The 16606-nt window shown below is 42.5% G+C and overlaps 1 protein-coding gene across 2 annotated transcripts in view; it reads left to right on the top strand.

Annotated features, from left to right (window-relative positions):
* Positions 1 to 16606, top strand: part of Rnf212 (ring finger protein 212) — a 44724-nt gene that overhangs the window by 15916 nt on the left and 12202 nt on the right. Inside the window, exons 3-8 of one of the 2 annotated variants that reach the window (XM_090344136.1) lie at positions 5692 to 5766; positions 7389 to 7445; positions 9110 to 9168; positions 13106 to 13152; positions 13244 to 13295; positions 14817 to 14862. In XM_090344136.1, coding sequence (XP_090200262.1) covers positions 5692 to 5766; positions 7389 to 7445; positions 9110 to 9168; positions 13106 to 13152; positions 13244 to 13295; positions 14817 to 14862 — 336 coding nt within the window. The remainder of the gene's footprint in view (positions 1 to 5691; positions 5767 to 7388; positions 7446 to 9109; positions 9169 to 13105; positions 13153 to 13243; positions 13296 to 14816; positions 14863 to 16606) is intronic. The other variant, XM_090344137.1, reaches the window with a different exon arrangement.

The raw sequence follows: 16606 nt of genomic DNA, 5'->3' as shown, positions 1-16606 counted from the left end.
TCAAGCCCAGGACTGGCAGGTATCATGATTTCATTTTCTTTATTGCTGTTTTATATTTATATATGTGTGTGTATGTAATATAAGTATGATATGCGCACACATACATACACACTGTATCTTTATCCATTCATCTGTTGTTGGCACTTCAGCTAATTGCATCTTTTGGTTATTGTGCAAAGTACTGCAATAAACCTCTTTCTGGTATATGTCCAATAGTAATGTGGTAAGGTCATAGGGAAGGACTAGTTTTTTCTTTGGCTATTTAATTATTTAGCTCTTTGTATATTCTGAATAGTAATCCTTAATTGAAGATTAAGGCAGAGATTTTCTCCCATTATGTAAGTTGTCTCATAATTCTGTTGGTTTTTGTTTTTCTTTTTTGTTGGTTATAGGACTTAAACCTTGGGCCTGGGCTCTGTCCCTGAGCTATTCAGCTCAAGGCTAGCATTCTACCACTTTGAGCCACAGCGCTACTTCATGTTGGTTGTTTCTTTTACTGTGCAGAAACTTTTTAATTTTATGTAATTCCATTTGTAATTCCTTGGGCATCTGGAGTCTTGTTATGAATAAAATTACCTGTGTCTGGAAGTGGCGCTGTGGCTCAAGGGGTAGGACGGTAGCCTTGAGCTGAAGAGCTCAGGGACAACGCCCAGACTCAGATTTCAAGTCCCACGACCCCCAAAAGAAAAAAAAATACCTGTGTCTATATTCCAGAGTTTTCCCAGTATTTTCATGTGGTAGATTTAAAGTTTCAGGTTTTACTTTGAGCCAACCAGAGTTGATTTTTGTACAGGGGAGACAGAGGTCCCATTTCAGCAAATGATATTGTGCAAATGGATAGACAGTTTTCCCAGCACCATTTGTTGAGTAGTTTTTTCTCTATTATATGTTTTTGTCTCCTTTGTCAAAATTTAGTTGACTATAGTTGTGTTATTCCTGGGGCTTCCATATTGTTTGATTGGCTTTCTGTTCTGTTTTTATAACTATAGCTCTGTAGTCTCTGTAGTCTAACACTGTGGTACTGAGACTGGTAGTGGTTTTATTTACAATGACTTTTGCTACGCTGTGCCTGTTACACTTCCACATAAATTTTTGGATTGATGTTTCTAATTCTGTGATGAATGATACTGGGATTTTGTATTGAATCTATAGAATGCTTTTAGCAGTATGGCTATTTTCATGATATTTGCCAATCCATGGACATGGGAGGTTTTCTATCTTCTCCTATCTCCTTCAATTTTTTTCGAGATTTTAGTTTTAACTACAGAGGTCTTTCCTTGGTTGATATGTAAGTATTTGGGGAGGGAGGATATTGCTCATGATATTCTTTTCCTTATTTCTTTTCCAGCCTGCCTATTGTTGGTTGGTAATTATAGGAAAGTTATTGATTTTTTGAGCATTGATTACCTTTCTAAAAGTATTTTTCAGTTCTAGAAATTGTTTTATGGGAGTTTTTAGGATCTGTTTAGAAAATAGGAACAATTTGATTTCATCTTTCCTCTTTGAGTCCTTCTGGTTTTTTTCTCCTGCCTTATTGCTCTGGATAGAAATTCTAGCACGATATATGAGTGGGAAATGGACACCGTTTTCTCATTCCTGAGTATAGGGGAAAGGATTTCAGTTTTTCCCTATTTAATAAGATGGTGGCTATGGATTGGTCATATATAGACTATTATGTTCAGATACATCCATTCTATTTCTAGGTTCTTCAGATCTTTTATTATAAAAGGATGTTAGATTTTATCAGTCTTTTTTATCAATTAAGATGAAGGGTTTTGGTTTTGGTTTTGACTCTAGTTTAATTCCATTATGGTCATATAGAATGCAAGAAAACTATTTCAGTTTTCTTGCATTTGTTCAGAACTTGCTACATGTCTCAAGATAGGATCTGCTTGGAGAAAACTTCATGGGCTGCTGAGTAGAATATATTTTGTGTCACCACTGGGTGATGTACTCTCTGGATGCCTGTTAAATCCATATGGTCTATGGTATGGTTTAATTCTGAAGTTTGTTGTGGACCTTTTGTTCAGATGACCTTAACTGGTGGTGGAACTGGAGGGTTAAAGTCTCCATGTATTATGAACTCGAGTCTACCAGCACTTGTTAGTCCAGAAGTACTTGTTGAATGAGCCTGGGAGTACGTTTGCCGCATGCATGTTTAAAAAACTGAAATTTCCTCATAGATCATGCTATTTATTATTCATATGAAGCAACCTTCTCTGTCTTTTCTAATTTTAAATTAAAATCTATTGTATCTGATTTAAGTCTTGTTATTTCTGCTATTTTTGCTATTTCTGGGTCCTTTGGCCTGGAAGATCTTTTTCTGTCCTTTCACATGAAGCCTTTGTCTGTGAGATGTGTTTCTTGTAGGCAGTGAGTCTCTCATTGGAGCTGGTGTCTTTTGATTGGAGAATGAAGACCCAGCATTGAGCATTAATATTGAGAGGTATGCCATATTTCATATCATTTTGTGATGTTTACCTCTTCCTTCCTCCTACTTTGCCAATCCACTCATCAAAAACTATTCATTGTTCCCTGTGCTCTTTTGTGTTTTTACTTCTGTGAGTAGGATTCTCTTACATATTTTTTACAGTGCTAGTTTAATAATCATAATTTCATTTAGCTTTTGTTTACACTGAAATTTTTATTTCCCCATCAATTTCATTGTACAGTTTTACTGGACAAAGTAATGTAGACTGTCAAGTGTTGTCTTTAGGGTTTGAATTGCATCTTTTCAGAGTCCTCATTGCATTTAGTGTCTGTATTGAGAAATCTACTATTGTTCCAGTAGGCTTGCTGTAGTAAGTTCCTTGTCTCCTCTCTTTCAATACTCTGTCTTTATTCTATATAGTGTTTTTTGTTGTTGTTATTGTTGTTGTTTTGTAGGGGTTTTTTGCCAATCCTGGGGCTTGAACTCAGGGCCTGGGCACTGTCCTTGGATACTTTTTGCTCAAGGCTAACACTGCCATTTGAGCCACGGTGCCACTTCCGTCTTTTTCTGTGTATGTGGCACACTGCCACTAGGCCACACTCCCAGTCCAAGTGTTTTTACTATAATGTGTGAAATTTTCCTTTCTTGTAGTGTAGATTTCAAGCTGTAATAAATCAGTTAATATGGTTTCATAAAATAGATTAAAATATCCTTTATCTATTCTCTGATTTTTTATAAGAGTTGAGTTTATTTCTTAAAATACGTTTGGTAGAATTCAGAAGTAGCAATATTTGGATTCTGAAGTTGTTTTGTTGGAAAATTGCCGGGGGTTGTCAGGGGTTGGTTGTGGGGCTTGAACTCTGTGTCTAGGTGCTATCTCTGATCTCTTCAGCTCAAGGCTATCACCCTGCCACTTTGAGCCACAGCGCCACTCTGGTTTCCTGGTGATTAATTGGAGATAAGAGTCTCACAGACTTTCATGCCTGGGCTCGCTTTGAACTGAGATCCTCAGGTCTCAGTCTCCTGAGTAGTTAGAATTACAGGCTTGAGTCTGGTGCTAGGCTTATTGGAAGATTTTTTAACTATGGATTTGGCTTATTAAATATGGAACTATCCAAAATCCCTAACTTTTTAAATCAATTTAAGTTTTATTTTCCTAAGATTTTGTGTATTTCATCGAAATTAAGTTTTCTTATCAGCATGTTTGCAGTCCTCTTATACTTAATGTTTGTAAGGTCTATAATAATATTTTTTCATAACAGTACTTATTGTAACTTCTGTTTTTTCTTGACAATACTGACAACTATTTCTTAAGTTTGTTTTCCTTTTTTCTTGCTTTCTTTTGTTCACTTTTTCTTTTCTTTCCTTCCTTCTTTCTTTCTTTATTTTTTTGAAAGAGAAGATTTCATCATGTGACCCCAATTTATCCTTGAACTCTTTATCCTCCTGACTCAGCCTCTGGAGTGCTGGAATTACAGACTTACATTGTTTGGCTTCATTTTTTCTTCTTCTTTAAAATGAGTACTTAGCATCAATTTTCATTCATTTCTTTTTAATATTTACTTTACAAAGTTATAGCTTCCCCTCTGTGTTTATCTTCACCTGCATTCTATGTATCTGGCTGTATTGTAGCTTTGTTATCTTTAAGCTTTAAATTTTTCTGTATGGTTTCTCCTATGACTTGTTATCCAGAAGTATACTGACTAATTCTCAAACATTTAGAATTTTTAGCTATTCCTATTAACTTTTATTGAACATTAACACAGAAAAAAAATACAAAAATGTTAAGTATATAACTCTAGTTTTCACAATCAGAATACAACTAACATTCAGATTAAGAAGACCTTGTGTATGGATGCTTATGTGATTTGAATATTCCTCATAATGTTTCTCCAAGTATGGGACTTAATCCCATCCACCATGCTGGGAGATGGGTCAGCCGGGAGGTTTGGGCCATAAAATTCGACCTCATGAATGACAGTATTACTTTCAGAAGGCTTAAGGCTTCTACTCTCCCTCTACTGCCTACACAGCAAGAAGGCCCTTACCAGAATCTAGCACTTGATGTTGGCTTTGTGCTCCAGCAATGTGAGAAACAATTTCTTCTGTTTTATAAATTATTCAGCTTTTGATATTCTGTTAAATGGCAAAACATCACAGTCTAAGATAGGGTTATCCTGGCGATTTCAATAAGCAGTCTTGCCCTTTTAGAGAATGATCATGAACTAGGTTTTCCTGATGGTACAAGGACCACACAGAGTCCTTTCTTGGTCTGCTTTCTCAGTATGCTAACTCAGCACTCAGCACTGCCCTATACTACTGTTAATTTTGATTTCTCCATATTTTCCCTTTTTTTACCTGCTCCCCCTACCTCTTGAACTTTCTGTTTCTATCAGGGATTATTATTTTCTACCTACAGGAAATTCCTTTTATTACTTTTATAAGTACAAATCTTTTGCTGCCAAGTCCTCTCACATTCCTTTTACTATTTTTTTTGGCCAGTCCTGGGGCTTGAGCTTGGGACCTGAGTACTGTCCTTGGGTTTTCTCAAGGGTAGAGCTCTACCACTTGAGCCACAGCACTAGTTCCAGCTTTTTCTGTGTATGTGGTATCAGGAATTGAACCTGGGCCTTTGTGTATGCTAGGCAAATACTTTACCACTAGGCCAAACTCTCTGCCACCTTTTGCTATTTTTTTCATTACTGATTTGTTTGTTACCAATCATCTGGGTTTTTGTTTATCTCAACAGATGCCCTTTCCCATTTTTTTGCCTTTTTTTTTCTTTTTTTGGTGCCAGTCCTGGGGCTTGAACTCAAGGCTTGAGCACTGTCCTTGAACTGTTTTGCTCAAGGCTAGCACTCAAGCACTTGAGCCACAGCTCTACTTCTGACTTTGTTTTTGATCGTTAACTGGTGATAAAAGTGTCATGGGCTTTCCTGTCTAGGTTGACTTCAAATTCTGATCCTTAGATTGCAGCCTTTTGAGCTAAGTTTGTAGGCATGAGCCACTGACGCCAGCTCCTTTTTTCCCTTCATTTCAAAGCATATTTTCATGTGTATAGAAGAATGTGGCTCAAAGGAGTTGGTGGCTACCAACTGGTTCTGCCTCTAAGCTCTTTATCACCTGGCACAGTCCATAGAACAGTAACCACCCTTGCAGTGGTAAAGTGCTGGTGTTTGGGTCACCTCTGTTGTCTACAACTAAATGCCAGAAGCTTTTATTAGGAACAATAAACATAGAATCATTTTCTTTTTCTTCAGACCAACTCTGATATCCAGACGTTGTTTATGAGCATAGACAGTCTGTGTAAGAAGTACTCCCAGGAGACCTCCCAGGTGAGTCATGACATCGAGGTGCAGGTCTGTGATGCCCAGGGCATGTTATCACAGAAGCCTGTGATCTCTGTGTTCTGGAGACCAGCCCTGGGCAGAGGTGGGATGAGCAAGTACTTTCTGCCTCTATGAGCTTTTTCCATCTTCTTGGTAGCAAAGCATTTGCAGCACAAAAGGCTTCCATTTTTACTTCATCCATTTAATCCATTTTGTTGTTATTGTTTGTACATTAATGTGACATTGAGACCTGCATGCGCTGTGATCAACTCCACTGTTTCCAGTTAATGTTCCTAAGAACCTTAGGCTTGGAAGTCCAGCTCCTGCCCAGGTCAGGCTCTCTGTGGTAGCAGTGGCTCCTTGGGTCTCTCTTCTCCTGACATGTCTTCCCTGGCTCCTGTGAGACGTGCCTGTCTTGTAGTTTCTTTCCATTAGCACATGTGCCACATGCCATACAGTGACACCTGTGTTTGTGGAACTCTCCTGCCCTCACCAATGTGGCCTGTGAAGCTGCTAAGGACTTCTGAGAAACAGCCTCAGGACTCTATTCTCAGTGCTCTTCATGGTCTGCTTGAGCAGTTCCCAGGCTGTCATCCCTTCCTTGTCTTATAAAACCAAGACTTTCTTGAAACCTGGTCCCTCAAGGGGGAAAAAAAGTAGAATCAGAGACTGAAAAGGATATCATCCCTGCTGATCTGATGGCAAGCTTCAAGTCTGTCTCATCTCTAGAGACCTCTCTCGTAGCTAACAGAAAGTCAGGCCCTGAGAAGGAGGCAGAGTTGCCTCCTTCCATGCTGATCAGTGAGCCTTGAGAGAATGCAGAACACTTTCTGTGTCTGTTGTTAGCAGCAGATTGCTGGTGGAGTAAAGTGAGCCAGGACATACACATAGCTGACTCTAAATTCTACGTTAGCCCACAGGCAACCTGGGCTGTCACTGGTGCAGAATTAGGTGGAGCAGTGACAAATGGGTTACTGCTTGATCACTCACAGAAAATGACTTTCTCCCCTGAGTTGCAGATTACTACTCTCTCACTCTCCTTGGTCTCAGAAGTGCAAACTATACTCAGCACACGTGAAATTGGGGCTCTGAGGAATGGGAGGCTAAGAGTAGTCCTAGTTTGGGGTACAGTTGTCTTTGTGAGTCCTGGCAAGGCCATTGGGTTCTTGGTATTTGCCAGCTCTGCCAGTCTTGCTGGACTTCCTTATTTGGGCTCTCCATCCCCACCCCAATCTGTGTATCTGATTCAAGATGTTCTCTGATTGGTACTATTAAGCAGAAGGCCATTCCTCAAGCTACCCACTGTTGTCATAGTGACCATACAACAGTTGTCCCAGTAGTGTCATGTGTCCTGTCCCACCACTAAAATGAGCACCGAAGCAATTTAGACAAGAAAGGCTCTGGGTGACAAACAGCTGGGATCTTTAGGAGCTCTTCATGTTAAGCAAAGCCACTTGCATCTACATTTGATGAGCTTGTGGCTCATTCCTGCAACATCTGCGCACTGCTTATTGGAAGCAGCCAGTACCAAGTCTCTATGAGGAAGACTCCATTAGAGAACTACATGTAAAACAAAAGATGCTGTCTGCAAAAGGTCTGTCAACAACTGACAGATGTCATCTTTTCAGATTTCAGAATTTCAAGAAAAACACCGGAGGAGATTGTTAGCCTTCTATAAAGAAAAGGTAAATTGCATTACTCTATTGCCACCTGATGTTTTTGACCTTTTGAGTTAAATATCACACTGTTAACTAACTTCACATGATTAAAGGGAATGGTGGGCTACCACCTGTTGTGAGGTTTGCTTTTTACCTTTGGGTCCTGGTCACCTGTCCTCCTGACCATCAGCCTGTTTGCCTGACCCCTGCCAGGGGACTGTGGGATGTGGTCCACACAAGGCCGTCCATGCAGCTGTCCTGGGCCTCCTCAGGGTCTATGCTGAAGCTGGATCCTCCTGAGCATGGGAAGACCACCCAGGCCTCTCTGATCACCCATCTTGGTTTTTTCTAAATAGATGTCCTTTTTGGTTTGCCAGTCTTAGGGCTTGAACTCAGGGCCTCGGCACTGTCCTTGGGCACTTTTTTTTTTTTGCTCAAAGCTAGCCCTTTGCCACTTGAGCCATAACGCCACTTGCAGCTTTTTCTGTGTATGTGGTACCGAAGACAAACCCAGGACTTCCTTCATGCTAGGCGAGCATTCTACCATTGGTCCAAACTCCTGGCCCCTAGAAGTCCATTTTTTTTGCTAGTCCTGGGCTTGAGCTCAGGGCCTGAGCACTGTCCTTGACTTTCTCAGGGCTAGTGCTCTACCACTTGAGCCTCAGCACCACTTCCAGCTTTTTTCTATATATGTGGTACCAAGGAATAGAACCCAGGTCATCATGCATGCTAGGCAAGCACTTTAACCACTAGGCTAAACTCCCAGCCCTAGAAGTCTATTTTTTTTAAAAAAAGCTCTGAAGAGACCAGGAATTTGGCCTAGTGATAGAGTGCTTGCCATGCATACACAAAGACCTGGTTTGATTCATCAATAACACATATGCAGAGAAAGGCAGATGTGTGTGATGCTATGGCTCCAATGGTAGAGTGCTAACCTTGAGAAAGCACAAGAACAGTGTTTAGGCCCTGAATTCAAGCCCCAGGACTAGAAAGAAAAAAGCTCTGAAAGTAGGGGAGTCTGCCTTTAGAACCCTGGAATTATGCTTGCATTAATCTAGAAATCCTTCCCCAGCTTGTTGCCTCTTCTCTGCATGGAAACAGCAGGTATGCAGGGTGCTCAGGTTTTGTACATAGCTCTGTACATAGGTAGCCTTTCCCGTTGTTGCCACTATCCCATTGCCTGGCCACTGCCCAGAATCCAGTCTGGAATCTGCTTCATAATGCCACACCTTTCCTAAGAGTTTTATGTATTGTTGCCTTCTCATCCTCCCAGCAAGCCTAAACAACAGGAAATATTAACCTCACTGTACAGATATGACCATAAAAATCAGAGAATTCAAGCTAATACCTCAAGAACTCACAAGTGCTGGGTAAGAGACAGAGCCAGACCTAATCACCAGGTGAAACCCAGACTGATTCTTTGCCTGAAATCACCTGTGTCTACCTGTGTGTAACACAAATACACCTCAGACTTGGGACCAGTATCTATAAGGGTTACCTCATAGAGTTGATTTACTCTGAGCATCAACTGAATGCCTGACTCAGCTCTGCACAAATGGACCCCAGTGCCTGATGGTTAAGGACCTGATGAATTGGGCTTGATAGAAACCCTGATTTAGACATGCAGGAACTTTAGCTGCTACTTACCATTGTCTGTATAATAACAATGTCTGTATATTGATTCTGTTCAGATTTCGCAGTTGGAAGTGTCACTCAGGAAGTCAGTGCTGCAGACTGAGCAGCTACAAAGGTAAGAACCCATGCAGGACAGTTGGCCATTACTTGTCAGAAATTCTGTCAAAGCAAAAACTGCTGTTGGAAAGACAGGGAAGAAAGCAGAAACAAGTGAGACTCTCTGGGGACCTCCATGATTCTGAAGCAGAAGGGACCTTGGAAAGTGCCAACCTCTACCCCTTATAAGTGATCCTAGTGCAGGAAACGGCTCTGCAGTCAAGGGCCACAGGACAGCACCTGCAGCCTGCAGTCCAGCGGAGGGAGTGACCATGGTTGACCTGTGCAGAATGCTCTCTTTCAGGCAGTATAGCCTAAACCATGGTGTGGGAAGACATGCCCAAAGTATTAGACTATTAATTGTATAAAGGGATTTCATTGTGATACTTCGATATATGCATACGATGTTCTTTCGCTGAATTCCTCTATTGCTTTGTCTTGTTCCTTCCCTTCTTTTCAACTGATTTTAACAGGTCTCATTATTCTGTTTTTATGAATTATATAAAATACTTTGACATAATTGCTGTATCATCCTCTCCTTTCACTCTTTCCTCTTCTACCAGTTCCCCAAACAGTTCCCATTTTCCATTCATGTCATTCTATTTTTTTTTATCTGAAGTCTCAGTCTGGCTTACTTTGCTTAACTTAATGATTTCTAGTGCACTCATTTACCTAAAACGGTACAGTTTCATGACTGAATAATATTCTATATTGTATCTTTTCTACTACATTTTCTTTATTCATTTATTGATGGGAACCTTGGCTAATTCTTTTTTTTTTTTTTTGGCCAGTCCCAGGGCTTGAACTCAGGGCTTGAGCACTGTCCTTGGGCTTTCTCAAGGGTGGAGCTCTACCACTTGAGCTAAAGCATTTCCGGCTTTTTCTATGTATGTGATACCAAGGTTTTAATGCATGCTAGGCAAGCACTCTTGGGCCAAACTCCTGGCCCAACCTTGGCTAGTTATTTTTGGGGGTTATGGGGCTTGAACTCTGGGCCTGGGTTCTGTCTCTAAGCTCTTCTGCTCCAGGCTACCACCCTATCACTTGAGCCACAGTGCCACTTTTGGCTTTCTGGCAGTTAATTGGAGATAAAGTCTTACGGACTTTAGTGCCTGGGCTGGCTTTGAACCATAATCCTCAGATCTCAGCCTCCTGAGTAGCTAGGATTACAGGCATGAACCACCAGTGCCCGGCCTTAACTAATTCTTATTTGGCTGTTTACTGAGGAGCCTCCATACTGATTCCCATAGTCTCTGTAGAGTGCACTAATAATGGACATTGCCACCAAACAGCACATAAAGAGCTCCTTGGGGTTTCTTTTGTTTTTTTGGAGGGTTTTTTTTGGCCAGTCCTGGGCTTAAGCTCAGGGCCTGAGGACTGTTCTTGGATTTTTTTCAAGGCTAGAACTCTACCACTTGAGCCTCAGCATTACTTCTGGCTTTTTCTAAGTATGTGGTAGCAAGGAATTGAACCCGGATCTTCATGCATGCTAGGCAAGCACTCTACCACTAGGCCAAACTCCCAACCCACAGAGCTCCTTGTTTTTAACCATCATTTGTTGTCACTTGTTTTCTTGATGATGGCTATTCTGACATGAGTGACACTATTGTTTTGATTTGCATTTCCTTTATGGCTAAAGATTTTGATCATCTATATATTTATTAGCCATTTGAACTGTCTGTTCATTTGCCCCTTTGTTAGACTATTTGTTGTTTGGGGACTAATTTTTGGAGCTCTTTATATATTCTGGATATTCTGTATCTAGTAAATGGCTGGAAAGGATTTTCTCTGGTTCTGTGACTACTCTTGATTCTGATAGATGTTTCTTTAAACAATCCCATTTATTAAAGAGACTTTTTTTCCGGCATGCGTTACGAGATCCATAACTTGACTGGAAATGAATAACTTGACTGTAATTATATGGACTTATTTCTAGATCTTCTGCTGTTGTCCATTAGTCTAATTTGTGTTTTTGTACCAGTACTATGTTTCGTTGCCATGGCTCTGGAATATAATTTGAAGTCAGGTATGGAGATACCTTCAGGATTCCTTTGGTCATTAAGGGCCTGTTTCCATATAAATTTTAGAGTTGATTTTTCTGTTTCTGTGGAAAAAAATGACACTGCGCTTTTCATGGCAAGGGGGCTTGATTTGAATCTGTAGATGGCTTTCACTAAGATGCCTGTTTCCACAATAATCATTTTGTCAGTCCATGAACATGGGAAGTCCTTCCATCATCTAATGTCTTCTGTTTCTTTGTCCAGTCTCTTACCACCTTAGTTTCATTATTAAGTTTTTATTTTCTATTTTTATACTAGTCTGGGGCATGAGTTCAGGGCCTGGGTGCTACCCCTTAGCTTTTTCCTAAAGGCTGGTGCTCTATCACTTGAATCATAGCTCTGCTTCCAACTTTTTGTTGGTTCATTGGAGATCAGAGTTTCACAGACTTTTCCTTCCCAGGCTGGCTTCCAACCATGATCCTTAGATCTCAGCCTCCTGAACAGATAGGATTACAGGAGTGAGCTAATGGCGCCTTTCAGGGTTTTTTGGTTTTTAGGCTATTGTGGATAGGCTTTCTTCTCAGGCTGCTTGTTAGTGATACATAAAAAAAACTACTGATTTGGGGCTATTGATTTTGTATCCTGCTATTCTGTCAAAAGTGTTTATCTGATTATAAGGAGCTTTTGTTGGAATCTTTAGTACCTATGAAATACAGGATCATATCTGCAAATAAGGATTGACTTCTTCCCTTACTACTTATGTTGCTTTTATCTCTGTTGTGAAACCATGTTATTTGTATTTAATTCCTCCAGAATTTGGAATCAATATTACATCAGTGTTCAGTCAACATTGATATGCAAACACAGTATATCTGTGTGTGTGTGTGTGTGCACGTGCATGCATGTGTACATGTGCGTGCGCATGCCCATGTGACAGTACTAGGGCTTAAATACAGGGCCTGAGCACTGTCCTAGTTTTTTCACTCAAGGCTGGTGCTCTACCACTTAAGTCACAGCTCCACTTCTGGCTATTTGGTAGTTTATTGTAGATGAAAGTCTCACAGACCTTACTGCCCAGGCTGGCTTCAAACTTGGTTCTCAGATCTCAGACTCCTGAGTAACTAGGATTATAAGTGTACATCTTATGTTCAGTGATGTGTCTGATTTTGTGAGATATGATACAAGTTTCCCATTAAGTTTCTTCTGCCAATGAGATAGTTACGTTGGTCACAAACTGAATTGATGGTTGAAAAGTTGATGGTCTTTTGGCACAGCTTCCTCCCATTGGTTGTATGAGCATGTAGATGCTGCCTTCTGTCCGTTGCCTGAAAGAAACATGGCCACAGTAGGGTCATGGAGCCTGGATCCAAGAAGGGAGGCGTCACACTGACTGGTCACCCACTTTCTGACTTCATTCTCAGGAAAGGGCCTCTTTCAAATGTCCTTATTTGAGATCAGAATAGTTGTCATTCTGTGCTTATTTTCTGAGTGGTGTATTCCAGGGTCAACAAGCTCCAGGTCCAATATGGCCCACAGTTTACATTTTATATCTCCAGCTGAGAATGGCTTTGCATTTTCAGAATGCAATAGAGAACTGTACAACAGGCCTCTGTGCCATCACAAATCCATTCACACGCTGTCCCCTGGCAAGAGGCATTGCAGACTCCTGTGTCTTCACGTTATTACAGATACAGAAAGAGAGATTCTTGAGGTGCATCTTGGTGTAGCATTACTTTTGTTTACCCTCTTTCATATATTACTTTCTTTCTAGGTGGGGTAGGGGAAGGGGATCAGTAGAACATGTAATCATCTGTTGAATCCACGTGCCATCTGCATTTGCAGGCCTGGGAACAAAAATTGGCTATTCCAGAACCTTATTCTTGCATTTGAAATGAATTAGTAATACATAATTTTCATCATTTAATTCAGTGCCTCTCTTTATCTGTTTAACACCAGATCATCACAACAAACAGCTCTTGACCCAATGAAAAATTCAGTTTCAAGTAAGTAATGCCAGAAAGGAGACTATCAAGATAACCTGTTGCTGAACTACTGAATATGCAATAATATACTTTTTTATTATCACTCCCTCAGCAAAGCCAAATGGATATGTCTTCCTGCCACCTAATTCGTCAGCCCTTGAAAGGTGTGTGGGCCTGGTGGGATGGTAAGAGTTTTTCAAAATCATGGGACTCACAAGTCCTCTCTGAGGACATTTCTGTATTTCTCTTCCCTCCTTGTCTTCTTTTTTTGCCAGGACTGGGGACTGAACTCAGGGCCTGGGCACTGTCCTTGGACTTTCCTCAAGCTGGTGCTCTACCACTTGAGCCACAGCACTACTTCTGGCTTTTCTATATATGTGATACTGAGGAATTGAACCGGGTCTTCATACATGCTAGACAAGCACTCTACCACTGGGCCACACTCCCAGCCCCTCCACCTTGTCTCTTTTTAAGGACCCCCATCCCACCAACCCAGAGAATGGACAATTTGTTGGACTTCTAACTTCCTTTGGTATGTAGGTTCTATTAGCATGAGACTTGAGTTCCTGGATTGTGAATACCATCTTAGATGGCCAGAGTACTCCATGCCAGTGGCCATGGTGATTGGAAGAAGATGGTCACATGACTCAGTGTTTTATGAGCACCAGCTACACAACTAGCTACCAAGCCTCATTCTGCTTAGGACTGAAGGGACTGATCATGGGTCTTTACAATGTGCCCCTCTCACTAGTGGGTGGCCGAGTACTTGATTGTCTGACCCTGGACCAGAGTTCTCTGCATGAAAATTTGTTCATACTGGCTATCCCCTTGTGGCCCTTGTTTGACCTGTGTCTCTCTTACATTGATCCTTCCTGATCATTACGTTTGGGCGGGAGCCTGTCCTGGTGGTAGAGGGCTCACCTAGCATGCACAAAGGCCGGGGTTCCCTTCCTCAGTGGTAAAGCTCTAGCCTTGAGAAATCCCAAGGACAGTGCCCAGGCCCTGAGTTCGAGTAGTCTGTCTCTCTCTCTCCTGCAGGGATGTGTCACCAAAAGGAAGGTAGGTGGGGTAGGTACCTCAGTCAACCACACTGAAGAACTTGTAGGAGTGGAGAGCTAGAAAGTGGCCGGGTGACTAGCCCTGTTCTGATTGGGAAAGATAAGTTTACACTTAGAAAATGTTCCAGGGAAGCAGAGTAGGAAAAGGTGCAGTACCCAGGATAGACAAATAAGCCATCTCTAGAGTCTTGCTGGAGCTGTCACTGCTATCAGAATGGCCAGGCAAAGAAAAAACCAGCTTGAAAAGAAACGCTGTTCACCTTTGGACTGATGAGTGCTGGCAGTCAGGGGCTGGCAGTGTGTGTCCACAGAAGAAAGTGAACGCTCCCGCTAGCAGTGGGGTCTGGCCAGCAAACAGGATGGGAGTTGGAAGATGTTGAATGGCTGAGATGGGAGAGGCTGCCCTGAAGGGACAATAAAGGGACAAGCCATGCAAGGTCTGTGTCCTCTGCAGGCTGTGTTTGATTTATAGACTGGCAGCAATAAGGAGAGCACGGGGTGATCAAACCCAAGTGGTATTGAGAGAGGAGGGGAACAGGTCGGTTAATGTGCAAGTACATTTAAACTGATGATTTTAAGTTATAGAAGTTATATAGGGCTTAATGAATTCATTTCATTGATCAACAGAGTGGAGTCTATGGAAGTTGACCTTACTCCTTCTCCAATGCAGAAAGTAAGTACACATATGCCACCACATTGCTTATTTCTCATGTAAGAAGTTTAGTACTTAGAGTTGTCCTCAATGCCCATAAACACAGTGTTCATTTAACAGCATACTGGCCTCAAGCAGAGTTCTTCCTGTTTGATGGCTCTGGTATATGTGAGTTAGAGCTCCAAACTAGGTCTTGAAAGACCAAGAATGTTCCATTCTGCCCTGAGGACGTGGCCTGTCCTCATGCGAGGGCACAGGGTCCTGCACAGTGGCAAGCAGGAATGGCAGGGACCTGGCCTGTGCCTCCCCTGCCCTTACCTTTGGCCTTAGGCCGAAACACAAGACACTGCTAGGGAAAGATGGAAACCCATCATTTCTGGCAAGTAAGGATTGGAAACGGGAGAATTGGACAAACAGAAAGCCACAGCTGTACATTGGAGAGAGAAGCATGCTCAGAAGCTGTGGCAGTGCTGCTATAGTACTGCCTACCCAGTCCAGGCACAGCTGGAGGGCTGGGTGCTGGCAAACTGTGACCAGCAGACGGGAGCAAGAAGGAAGGCTGCATGCTGTCTGACAGGAGGGAGCATGCTCCTGAGCTGAGCGTTTTCTGTTAAGTGTGTCACTTGGAGACCTGTGCGTCTCATGTGTCTCCAGCACTGTTCTAAGCACTGTGTGGCTGTGAACCATCCTCCTGGGTGTCCTCCCGGGTGGACACTGCTGCGCGGACTTGTTAGAAGTAGTGTCCACTTCTAGCAGAGTCTCCCAAACCCTCCCATGGAATCACCTGGACTCCAGGGTTAGCAGGGAGAAGGAGGCATTCTGGTTCCTTGGCAGCTGGTGTGAGTGCAGCCACCTCTCTCCCCAGCATCTCCTGCCACACCTCCTGCGTGCTTCCTGTAGCTGGCATCTCAGCCGCACAGGCCCAGACCTCCCCAAGCCTGCAGATCTCTCCATTCACCTTGGCTCCTCAGACCGAGTACCCAATTCCATCTGTGATTCTGTCCACATGTGGCCTTACGTGGGGGAGCAAACATGCACTGTGTCTTTGTGGTCCCCACAGCATGGTGCGAAAGGATTCTTTTCTGTCCAGCCAGCTTTCATTTTTCTTAGGACCCAAGCATTGGGCTAGGCTAGAGGTGTTAAAGGGGATGCCTAAACTTGTCACTGAACACCACATGGCGGCTGAAAGGATACAGTGGGTGAGCCAGGCTTGGTGGCACACACCTGTAATCCTAGCTACTCAGGAGGCTGAGATCTGAGGATTGCATTTCCTCTTTTTTTCCCCTTGTTTTGGACACTTTTCCTTTTCCTTTGTAAATGATGTTTAAAGGAACTAATTTCTCCTTACAAAGTGTCCTTTCTTCCCCTATCTTGTGAGCCTTCAGCTCACTTAAAGAAAGGAACCTATGGGTGTATTCTGTAGACTGCTACTCTGGGTACCATGTCCCCTCAGGGCTGCCCTCAGACCAAAGGGATCCCAGTTGAGGCTGGGCCCTTGGCTCTGATCTTTAGGCCATTTTCACCTGGGGCCTCCAGGGTCTTAAGAGTGAAGCTAGGAGTCCTGCAGGCCTTCAAAGCAGGCCCTTTGCCTGGATCAGCAACTTTCAGGGGCAGATGGCAGAGCCAGTCCTGGGGACAAGGACCCAGCCTCCTCATCGACTCTGGCAGCCTTGCTCTGTGAGACTCTTTATCTGCAATAAACTACTCAAAAAGCTGAAAGTGGCACTGTGACTCAAGTGGTAGAGGACTAGCCTTGAGCACAAAG

Source organism: Megascapheus bottae, chromosome 13, assembly GCF_031878675.1.
Source record: "Megascapheus bottae isolate mThoBot1 chromosome 13, mThoBot2.hap1, whole genome shotgun sequence".
NCBI lineage: Eukaryota > Metazoa > Chordata > Mammalia > Rodentia > Geomyidae > Megascapheus > Megascapheus bottae.
This window is presented reverse-complemented; position numbering and strand designations above follow the sequence as displayed.